Source organism: Dromiciops gliroides, chromosome 4, assembly GCF_019393635.1.
Source record: "Dromiciops gliroides isolate mDroGli1 chromosome 4, mDroGli1.pri, whole genome shotgun sequence".
Taxonomy (NCBI): Eukaryota; Metazoa; Chordata; class Mammalia; order Microbiotheria; family Microbiotheriidae; genus Dromiciops; species Dromiciops gliroides.
The window spans coordinates 402,262,934-402,275,277 of record NC_057864.1 but is presented as its reverse complement, the minus strand read 5'-3'; the positions used below and the strand labels follow the sequence as shown (position 1 = coordinate 402,275,277).

The 12,344-nt window shown below is 38.2% G+C and overlaps 1 protein-coding gene across 1 annotated transcript in view; it reads right to left on the bottom strand.

Annotated features, from left to right (window-relative positions):
- Positions 1–469: 469 nt before the first annotated feature.
- The window catches only part of LOC122725573 (solute carrier family 22 member 1-like), a 55,625-nt gene continuing 43,750 nt past the window's right edge, over positions 470–12,344 (bottom strand). The window contains exons 10-11 of the mRNA XM_043962760.1: positions 5,819–5,915; positions 470–1,379 (exon numbers count right to left, since the gene is read on the bottom strand). Coding sequence (XP_043818695.1) covers positions 1,313–1,379; positions 5,819–5,915 — 164 coding nt within the window. The 3' untranslated portion in view covers positions 470–1,312. The remainder of the gene's footprint in view (positions 1,380–5,818; positions 5,916–12,344) is intronic.

The window sequence follows — 12,344 nt, the reverse complement described above, 5'->3', positions numbered from 1 at the left end:
TGTGGTATGTGATTGTAAAGGAATATTATTGCACTATCAAAATAATGAATGTGAAGAATTCAGTGAAGAATGGAGAAAGTGAAGAAAAGGGAGACTCACATCAACAGATGCAGAATAAAATAAGTAGAACCATAAAAACATATGGCTACAATATAAATGGAAAGAACAACAACCACCAACCTAAACAATGTGCAATTATTTAATGACCAAACTAAGCCCCAAAGAAGAGTTGAAGGAAATACACTTCCTTCCTTTTCAGAGGAGGGAAATTATGGGTGTAGAACATCATGTATACTATCAGACTCAGCTGATCTCAGTTTTGCTTCACTATTATTTTTTATCTCTTTCTTTTTGTTTTTAAAAGAAGACAGGATATATTTGGAAATGAAAGGAGTATAAAAACAAAAAAAATCTATAAAATGATTAGAGAAATATTTTCCCAAGGAATCAAAGAGAAAAGGTTCCAAAGTTCTGAGAGTCAAATGTTTATTCCTAACAAAGACTTAATCATTAAAGATGAGAAATCCAGAAGCAACGTATAACTGTAAGACCCAGCAGAACAGGCATGTCCTGTTCTTACAAAATTTAACAACATAGATATCCTTCATGTAGCCCCATGAGATTTTATGTTTAGAATAGAAGAGAACTTTAGAGGTCATGTAGAGTCTGAAAAACAAAATTGTTTTAAAGAGAAAATTCCACTATATATCCTCAAATGGAGATTCATATTATTGCTCAGCATATCATGAATCATGATCTCTATTACTTCTGACTATGAGTTATTCATATCAAAAAAATTTCACACTCTAACCACATTTATTTAGAAAGGTTCGGAGGAAGGAAAAAGCATTAGATTTGTGATTTCATCTTTGGTATAGAGACCTCCAGAAAAAAAAAAACTCTCCTTACCAATGCAGATCATCATTTCCTCTGCTGACTTAAAGTCTCAGAAAGTTTTGTGGGATTTAAATGGCTTGTCTGGGTCACAGAGCTAGTGCTTGGCACATAAATGTTTATTAATTAACTGATAATAAAATTATGATCACAACCACAAGATCTTGATTTTTTAAAAGATAAGTAAAAAGCCAGTGGTGACTTCAGTGTGTTAGTGGAAGAGCACCAACAAAACTAGAAATGATTCTTTGAAACTGTCACTGTTTCTGGAAAGCTGAGTAAAAACCCGATGGGCAAGTGTCAGAGTAGTAGCAATGGAGCAAGACTAAGAGGAAATATATCCTTCTCTTTGTGCATTTCCGATGGTTAGTCAATCTTCCTTGACCCAACACACCATTCCACTGAGGTCACATATCTTTTATTTGTCCACATCCTTGGATTTTTCTGTCTGAAGGAAGATTTTGTTTTCTTTGGACTTTCTCTTCCTGTAGCAACCACACAAAACAAGACAAAATCAATTGGTAAAGGAGCAGTTTGGGAACTGGGAAAGGGAGAAGGAGTTATTCAGGGAGAAAAAAGAAAACTAAAATATAACAAAGCAACATTCTTATAATGGCTTTGTTAATAATAACAATATTAGCAGCTAACATTTATATAGAGCTTTAAGATTCACAAAGCATTTTATATACACTTTCATTTGATCTAATCACAATTTTTTTTCAACCATTTATCTGCAGAGCATGTGTATATCTCTTTTCATCCTATTAGGTAGACCTGGGAAAAATTTTAATTTAGAAAGGCCAAGGTCACCTACTGCAAACCAGGACGTGGCTATTTGTCTTGACTTTTGTCTTGCCACTGGACTTTGATAACTGGAGGAGAAAGGCTGATGACATCATAAAGCTCTGCCTCACTTAAATCTGATTCATGTGCAAGTCAAGACATCATTCTTGTGATGTCATTTGTCTTCTTCAAGAATGAAGGACAAACAACATTAAATATCTTTAAACACCAGGCATTTCTTTGTCATTTATAAGCATAAGGAGGCATTTTCAGTTGGAACCTGTCCAAAATGAATGGAATGCCAGAGTACTAATAATGTTTTCCCATAACATCAAGAAGAAGAAGAAAAGAAATGGTTGTAAAAATATTAACATCAATTAATTAATTAATTAATTAATGAAAACCAGGATAACATTTAGAAAACTCAACCCTTGGGATGTCAGCACATTGTCACACTGATGGAAAGTGCTCATATTTGAGGGGAAAGGAAACATATCCTCACTTAACTACCCTTTCAGATTGAATTGACAAATATTTATGTCCCTTCCCTTGGCATTTTCCCTTGAAAGTAGAAGATATAAATTGGAAAAATGATTTCTTTAACAATGGGTTGAGAAGAATTGATATGGATTTTTTATTCTATAATTCCTGAACCATTCATTCAGTCCTTTGGCACTACAAATGACTGAAATGACAATGCTAAAACATCAACAAATAATTACTGAGTCATTAAAGTAGTACCATAGAAAGGGTGATGAGTCAGGAGTCATAAGACTTTGAATCCTGGTTCTGATGTTTACTATAAGATTTTGGACACTTTAGTCAGTTTATCTCTTAGCTTCTGATTTTCCATAATTGTAAAATAAAGGGTCTAGATTGGATAACCTTTAATGTTGCTTTCAGCTCTAGACCCATGATCTAACCTGTGTTCAAATTCTGCCTCTAACACTAACTGGGCAGTTTGGGGCTAGTCATTTAATCTCTCATCTGCAGTTTTCTTACCATATGGAACTAATGATAGCACCTACTTCCCAAAGCTGTTATGAGGACCAAATGAGATAATATATGTAAAGTGCTTTACAAACCTCATAGTGCTATATCTAGCAATTATCAACAAAAATTGTTATTTTGTTCATACAACAAAAAGACATTAAAACTGAAAAAAATAATGTATTAGCAGGAGCTAAGAATTGAGTTAATCATATAAATAGACACTCTTCTATTCTCATTCTCCCTAAATCACACAGCACATGCTACCATAGAATTTGAATGATCTGCTAATGAGATTGTTAGATACATGTTGTTCTGATGGAAAGATTGAGAATTTATTGTACTCTTCAATAAAATTCGATCTGTCAGTTATAATGAATGACCTCATTTCAAGAGAGCTAATGGTGAAACATACCTCCTTTTCAAAAGACAAGTAAAGGATTGAGGTGTGGAATATGATATATGCTATCAAATGTCACTGCATCTCCTGGCTTTTAGTAAATGTTTTTGTTAGAAGGAGGTGTTCATTTGTGGATAATAGCTATAAAAACAAAAAAATAGCAATAAAGCTTTTAACAGGACTCAATCAGTATAGACAAAGGAATCTAAATAACTTTTTAAAATGAAACAGGAAGGTCATTTTCAATAATATGTCCAATTCAGATCTTTATAAAACTTTTAAGAATATAAGCCCCCGGGGGCAGCTAGGTGGCACAGTGGATAAAGCACCAGCCCTGGATTCAGGAGTACCTGAGTTCAAATCCAACCTCAGAAACTTGACACTTACTAGCTATGTGACCCTGGGCAAGTCACTTAACCCTCATTGTCTCGCAAAAAAAAAAAAAAAAAAAGAACGAAAGAAAGAAAGAAGAATATAAGCTCCCTCAGAACCAGGAGAACATTGTACACAGTATCAACAACACTGTGTGTTGATCAACTGTGATAGACTTGACTCTTCTCAGCAACACAATGGTCCAAGATAGTTCCAGGGGACTCATGATGGAAAATGTTCTCCAAATCCAGAAAAAAAAAGAACTATGGAATCTAGATGCAGATTGAACCATATTATTTCTATTTTTTGTTTGTTTTTCTTTTTTGAGGTTTTTCCTTTTTACTCTGATTCTTCTTTCACAGCATAACTAATGCAGAAATATGTTTAATGTGATTGTACGTATATAACCTATATCAGATTGCTTGCTGTCTTGGGGAGGGACAAGGGAGGGGAGGGAGGGAGGAAAATTTGAAACTAGAAATCTTATAAAAACTATCTCTACATGTAACTGGAAAATAATAAAATACTTTTATGGGAAAAAACATATTGTTATCTATTTATGAAAAGCAGATTTCCTAGGGACTCTACTGGGCAACTCTAGCCTCATCTGGTTCCAGTCTCCATATGTTTGAAGGCAATCAAACTGCTTCTTTTAAAAAATATCCCAGAGTTAAATTTCTCTCTCTCTACTTCAGAATGTTCTTTGCTGGGGCAGCTAGATGGCGCAGTGGATAAAGCACTGGCCTTGGATTTAGGAGTACCTGAGTTCAAATCCAGCCTCAGACACTTAACACTTACTAGCTGTGTGACCCTGGGCAAGTCACTTAACCCTAATTGCCTCACCAAAAAAAAAACACACACACACACACAAAAAAAGAATGTTCTTTGCCTGTATTGACTGGAATATATGAGGCTTTGCTGTCTTTCTTCTTTCAAAAACACTTCAAAAGAGAACTAGGAATTGGTATGGATGTTGTCAGTTCTTCTGGAGTATACTAGCATAATGTCATTGCTTGTAAACAGTTTCTGAGCTTTAAATAAATAAACATACACATTATGCATGTGTATAAACAAACATGTGGAGTTATGTATATGTAAATGTGAGTGTGTTTAGACATGTATATATATATATATATATAATTGTGCATATATCCATATCTATCTATACACCCCTACCTACATGTATGTATATGCACATATGTGTATACAATATAGATATATGTATACATATATACACATATGCATGTGTGCATGTGCATGCATGCATACATACATATGTTCTGGTTATTGAGAATAGTGAATTTCCTGAAGTCACATGTATTCACATTCTCACTATGAAAATTATATGTGTATATTTCTACACTTTTATAATTCACATTCCACTATTAGCATACAGGCCCTTTAAGGGCAAACATGGTGCAGTAGGTAAAGGGCTGTGTCTGGAGTCAGGAAGATCTGAATTCAAATCTCATCTCAAACATTTACTAGCTGTGTGACCCTAAGAAAGTCTCTTAATCTCTATCCGCCTCATTTTTTCAACTTTAAAATGGGGATAATAGTAGCAAGCTATCTCCCAGGTTTGTTATAAGGATCAAAGGAGATGATATTTGTAAATGTCTGGCACATAATAGGCATTTAATAGATGTTTATTTACTTCCTTTAAAAAAAAAATAAGATCCCTGAGGGCAGGTGGCTGCTTCACTTTTTCTTTGAGTGCCTGGCACACAGTTAATAATAAATGGATAACTAATATTATAAATAATATTACATTCATCTTAATGTCTAACAGAAAAAAATAATAAGATAATAAAGGTAATAATAATATTTGTTAATTGATTAATATAATTTCTCTACACTCATGGTCACTATAGATCCTGTCTTTCCCAACTTTGACACATGTATTCTCCTTTGAAACAACTAAAACCACCAGGGCTATTACCTTCCCTTTTTTGGGTCCTGAAAGATAAATTTCTATTGAAAATGATATGAAGTACAAACATTTGCGGTCATTCTCCAAGCAGATCTAAGGAGTTTTTGTTTTGTTTTCCCACAGATTCATAGCCTCCTATAAATCAGGAGGAAACCTATCCCAGTTGGAGAGAACAAAAACTCCCAAAGGACTTGTCCATTCCCTCGATTTCAAACAATGATGGCCATCTGTAAATGTACGTTCCTGGCCTGGCCAAAGACAGATCCACCCTCTCCCCTCCCCAACCCCTCACGCCATATCACCAGAGGAATTGGATGGAGATTCTTGTCTACCTTCTCCACATGGGAAAGCAGAGAAGCAAAGATTCAGAATTGAGAGCCTAATCCTTTGCTAATGGCCCTTCTGATAAAAGCTTCTTGTCCCTGAGGACCACTGCTGCAGCATCTCACCCCATGTTCTCAACATCTTCAATGGTCTCCGGTAAGGTCTTTCCTTTTGTCTCTGGCAGGAGCAATACCATTCCACCAGCAACCAAGCCAGTCACACCTTCAAACAAAGCACATTAAAGGGGGTAAGAGAACAAATGAGCAATAGATACTAGATTTGAGGATAATAATGGGAATCACTTTGTGTGAACCATTGTGTTTAGACATTTAAAATTTTATCAGGGGGGCAGCTAGGTGGCACAGTGGATAAAGCACCGGCCCTGGAGTCAGGAGGACCTGAGTTCAAATCCAGCCTCAGATACTTAACACTTACTAGCTGTGTAACCCTGGGCAAGTCACTTAACCCTCATTGCCTCACTAAAAAAAAAAAAAATTTATCAGGCCCTTACACTGATTGTATTAAATTAATTAAGGTAGGGGGTCTGAAACTCACCTCTTACCAATGAATTAAAGTCAATGAAACAAGGTGTGGGGAGGAGGGGATGTAGCAGATCAGAAAATGTCAGTTTTTTCTTCTCCCCCAAAGGAGGCCTTTTTTTCACAACACACAAGGGGATGACCGAGATAGTTTGGGGATTAGAAGAGGCAATTTAATGTTATTTTCTCACTCCCACATGAGGAAGAAGGCCTCTGGCAACTTAAATGCTGGGAAATCCACCCATGGAGTCTGATACCTCGTGTGCATCCTTACAAGTCCAAAGCCGGACAAGCCAATGTCTTCAACCAGATGTAATTCATCACGCTCAAGGGCAGCTGAGCATAAAAGGCCTGGCAGGTCCGAGCCAATGAAAGTTCCTTGCATGCTTGGCCTTAACATTTAGATAGGCTCAAATCCAGGAGGTTTATGACAGCTTAAAAAAAAAAGGCTGGCCCTCGCTCTCAGCCCGGGGCCTTCCCTGATACCCCAGCAAGCAATAAAAAGGGACAAAGTCGAGGCTCCAGAGCATTTATGAATGTCTTAGTTTCCAGTTGGCCCAATGTAAATTTCAGAATCAGGGTTGGGGAGGAGGCTGTAAGGGATCACAGAAGGGATCCCCAAGGCTGTCCAAACCAGCCCATACCTGAAAAACCATCACTTCCATGACGTACACGAGAAGCGGCCAGCCAGCCTTTGCTGGCAGAAAGGCCTCTAAGCAAAAAGAAACCCAAGAAGCAGAGCCCCAAAGCAACCAGTTCCACGTGTGAATCATTGCAATCTCAGTGGAGTTTTTCCTTCAGTCCAGGCGAAATTCTCTTTTTTGCTCCTAAATTTTCCCTCTGGGGCCAAGCAGAACAAAACTAATCTCTCTTACACCTTAAGAATCCTTCAGATAGGGGCAGCTAGGTGGCGCAATGGATAGAGCACTGGCCCTGGAGTCAGGAGGACCTGAGTTCAAATCCGGCCTCAGACACTTGACACTAACTAGCTGTGTGACCCTGGACAAGTCACTTAACCCCAATTGCCTCACCAAAAAAAAAAAAAAAAAGAACCCTTCAGATAATTGAGGATTGCTGGCCTGGACCCTGTCGTAATCCGAGTGTTTTAATAAGTGCTTAGTGAGAGACTGACAGGTCTTTCTATGTAGTCTCATGTGGCAGGATCTTGAACCCTTCAGCAACCTAATCTTCCTCTTCTGACTTTCAGAGTCCTGCCTAAAAGCAGTATAACTATTCAGTTAACCTTTTCCCCCAGGCAAATAAGACTGAGAGAGGAGGGGAGGGGAGGGGAGGGGAGGGGAGGGGAGAAAAAGAAGAAGCAAGGAAAAGAAGGAAAGAGGAGAGAGAGAGAGGGAGTGGGAGAGGAAGGAAGGAAGGAAGGGAGAGAATAGATAAAAATAGATAAAATGAATGAATGAGTGAGTGAGTGGGCAAAGTTCTATTGCTACTTAAAACTGAATGGAGAAACAGTCCAAAACTATAAGACTGGTATTGTCTTCAATCTTAATTAATGTCTGCTAACAGAAAAAATAATACGATAATAAAGGTAATAACCACAAATTATGGTGGGGAGAACTGGAATATATGCACGGTCCCCCATGTATCATATTCTTAATAATTCTTTAAATGTGGGATCGATGTTAGTGCTTTAGCATTTTAATTTATAGATGTCTTAGAAAATACTGCAATGTGACTTACTATGGTTACCAAATATTTGAATGTAGTGAAGTAAACAGCAAGAATATTGCACAATTAAGGAAAATATCCCAACGCTGTTCCCCTCTGCAAGGTCCTGCTTACTGTGGAATTGTTCCGTGCCTCGCTCCAGTGTTTGTGTGTCAGTGAAATCAGGTTAAAGCCAGCAGGGCAGTCTGAAGGAGACAGAAAGAAGTCAAACGAGGGCAATGTGAAGTCTGAAGTTTGGGTGAAGCAGCTCCAAAAGATTTTCCTGTGGGTTGTGATATGGCGGGAACTGCAGAAAAGGCCCAGAAGTGATGATGCCAAGAGATGGATAGATTTGTTAACAAAGGATGGACCTGGCTGTGTTACTCCCTGAGGGACCTTGGGCAACTCATCTCCCTTTGGAGTTAGACTAGGTAGGCTCAAGGTCCCTTCCAGCTCCAAATATATATCCTCCTATGATTTCTGACTTATCTTCCTTCCAGATAATTCTATGAGTACATGAATTTCAGGTCTCGTTAGCACCAAGGAGCAGAGCAGCTGGGCTGGGAGTCAGGAAGACCCAAGCTCATATCCAGCCTCAACCTCTTACAGCTGGGTGACCTTGGGCATGTCATGCAACCTCTGCCTGCCTCAGTTTCTTCAACTTTAAAAGGAGGTGATAGTATTGACTTCCCAGGGTTATTGTGAAGATCAAATAAGATAATAATATTTGTAAAGGGCTTTGCATGGTGCTTGGCACAAAATAAATGCTTGCTTCCTTAATCCCTCCCACACTGACTGCCTCAATGAGTCTCTGCCCAGGTAAGGAGAGAGTGGAGTGAGGAAGATTCAGCCTATAGATAATTGTAAGATTATACAATGTTAACACAACCATACCATGTAATCAGAGGACCTGAGTTCAAATTCCTCAACAGTCATGTGACCATAGGCAACTCACTTAACCTTTCGAGGTCTCCATTTTAAATGAAGGGGGGTTGAACTAAACTTCTTTTTAAAGATACAGAAACTATAACTAGAGAGGTTAAGTAATTTGCCTACAGCTACAGAGTTAATTTGTGACAGAGATGAGAATAGTCACCCAGTGAAAAAGGTGTTGAATTTGGAATTAGTGGACTTGAGTTCAAATCCTGGCTTTACTTGTTACTGCTTCTGTGACAAGATAAGTGATTTAACCTTTTTGAGCCTCAGTTTCCTTATCTGTATGAGGAGACAGTGAAAGTAGATGATCCATAAATTCCCTCTAGTTCTAAAGTGATGATCTCATGAATCGAGGTCTCTTCATTCCCAATTCATTATTCTCTGCACTGTAACACGTTGCCTCTTTCTAATCTTGCTTCTCAATATCCTAGGGACAACTCTGCCTTTGACCTAATCCACTGTGAACTTCTAGACCCTTATCCTTTTGTCTTACAGGGAAGGGAGGCAGAAGAAATAGGGAGAGGGTGAAGGAGGTGCTTAAAGTAGGCCTTCCCACCTCTCACCCCTTTCTCCCAGGGCACAGCTAACAAAAGGCAGTGGAGTCCAACTGGGTCACAACTCTCTAAGCCGGCAGTGGCCACAGCCCAGTAACTACCCAAATAGAGCTGGTAAATTTCTAATGATAAAGTTTGTAGGGGCAAAGGGTACTCTCTCCATTGTCCCTCCTCTCTCCGAGTCACCTATTGAGAACCAGGGCCTCAAGGGTCTAAGAGTTCATCTAGAACTCCAGAGTACCCCACATAACATTTGAAGTATAATTCCCCCAGTGGAAAAGTGACTATGTTCACTTGACCATTCTTCCCTTTATTCAAGAAACTCAGGCTCTGAGAATTAAGAGATTTGCTCACGGTCTTAACAGCCAGGAAGTAGATGATGTAGGTTTTGAACCCAATGTTTCTGAAGCCAGATCGATCTCTGAATACATTGCCCCATATTTTCTTTCACTAAGGTATCACCCATTTTTGAGGCAGTAGTCTTCTAAAAGGAGGCCACAACCACCAAGGGAAGAATTGTTCATGGTGGTATTTCAGGCACCAGTTGGGAAGATATTTTGTGACAAAGGAGCCTACCTAGCAATATTCAAATCATATCATGGAGTCAGAGGACCTGGGTTCAAGTTTTGACACTACTAATTACACCTATGTTACTTTGGGTAAATCACAACTTCTCTGGGCCTCAGTTTCCTCATCTTTAAGAACAATGGTAGGTAGTAATTTTCATGAAGAAATAACAAGAATGGGGGTTCAGAACAATACCAATGGCATCTGATGTCTCTAAGCCAAGATAGAATTACAAGTTAAACTTGGCATCTCAGTAAAAGAAGATGCCTTTGATCTCATAGGTATCACCAATCTTTCTAAGATAGGACTTGAATAGAATATGGCAATGAAAGAGTATACATTATTCAGAATAAATATATCCAATAAAAGGGGTAAAGGAACAGCACTGTGTGCTAGGAATGAATATATCTATGTGGGTTGGATTTGAATTCAGGTCTTCCTGACTTCAGATTCAGCACTCTATCCAATGGACCACCTAGAAAAAGAAATGATTGGAAACTTGGAATATCACAGTTTGTTGCTGCAATCTACCAGCTACCAGGTGGTAGACTCTCCTTTCTCAAGTTCAAAATCGGATTCACAATCTACTTCTCTATGCCAACTCCCGCCTTTATACTTAGAGATTTCAACAAACATATTGATGCCACCTCAAATGTCCTAGTCTCTCATTTCATCAATGACCTCAACTTCTATGACCCTATGACCTTCTAACTTCATCTGAGTCAACAACAGGGTTGGTTATACTTTAGTTAGCACCGTAATCAGTAGATAACCATGCTAATACCTCCATCATCCTTAATTCTGACATTTCCTTTTCTGGCAATAATCTCCTATACTTCCCATACTCCATCTGTCCCATTCCTCTTGATTGATTTTTTCATCTTTGTCACCCCTCCACTCCTCCCTGTTCTCACAACTATTTCCTTCCTCCATAGCCCTAACCTTATACTCAACCACGCATTATTTTCTACCCATGAATGCCTCCCTTTGTCCTATCACATTCACATCTTGCTAAATTCCCAATCCTTTTTCTTTCTTGCTGTTGTTATTGTTCAGTCATGTCCGACTGTGACTCCATTTGGGGTTTCCTTGGCAAAGATAACTGGAGTGGTTTGTCATTTCTTTGTCCAGCTCATTTTACAGATAAGGAAATGGAGCCACACAGGGTTAAGTGATTTATCCAGGATCAGACAGCTAGAAAGTATCTGAGTTCAGATTTGAACTCAGGAAGATGAATCTTCCTGACTCCAGGCACAAAATTCTATCCACTGTACCACCTAGCTGTCCTAAAAGTCACATGCCCTGATTTACCTTCATGATTTTCTTTCTCTGCTCCTATTCCCATGTTGCTGAACATCTCAGGAGGAAGTCATATAATCTGAGACTGGGATTAGATTCACTAGAAATGTAGGTCATTTAACTTCAGCTAGGCCTCATTGCTATATTCGTGTCCCATGAGATCTGTTCTCACCTCTTTTCTCTTTATATACTTTCCATTGATGTTCTAATCTACTCCTATGATTTAGTTATAGTCTCAATTGAGATAACTCTAAAATCTATGGTCTTCAACCTTAATCTGTCTCATGAACTTTTTGAACTCTAATCACATATTGACATTTTCCTGATGGACATCTCTACCTGTAAAAATCCTAATCAAATTTAAATTGTTCAAAGTGGAACTCCAAGAGAACTTTACCTCAGATTTTCTTCTTTCTGTTGAGGACACCATCTTTTTTTAGTCACCCAGTTTCATAGTTTGGTTGTAATCTTTGACTCTTCTATTTCTCTCATGCACATGCCCTCCACCCCCTACCCCCATATCTAACAAGTTGCTAAATTGTATTGATTTTGGTAATACAATTTTAAAAATCCTCCAGGGGAAGGAAAAATAAGAATTCTTGAGCAATGGAACCATTTCTTATCTGCATTTCTAACTCCTGTAAAGCCCAAAGGTATCACATGTGACCTGATCTTAATAAGTATTTTTTAAACCAATACCAAACCTAAATGGAATTCTAGAATAATTAAAAGGATATTCATTACACATGGTTAGACTGTACCAATGTGGTATTTTTTAAAAGGATAATGACTCAATTAATTTGCTGACTTAGTGTTATACCAAACTACCCCCCCCAAAAAATCATTTGAAGCAATCAAAGCTCTTAAGTCTTAAAGGAAATAATGGGGGGAAAGCAGGAAAAAGGGAGACATAGAACTTCCAGGTTTCAAACTTTGTTATAAAGCAATTAAAATGATAACTATTTGATAGTGACTAAAAATAGGAAAGCAGATCAAGGGAACAGATTAGATAATCAAGAATTTGAAACTATTTAACATCAAAGCCCATTGCTCAATAAATGTAGGAAAATCAATCCCTAGGGGAGGGGCAC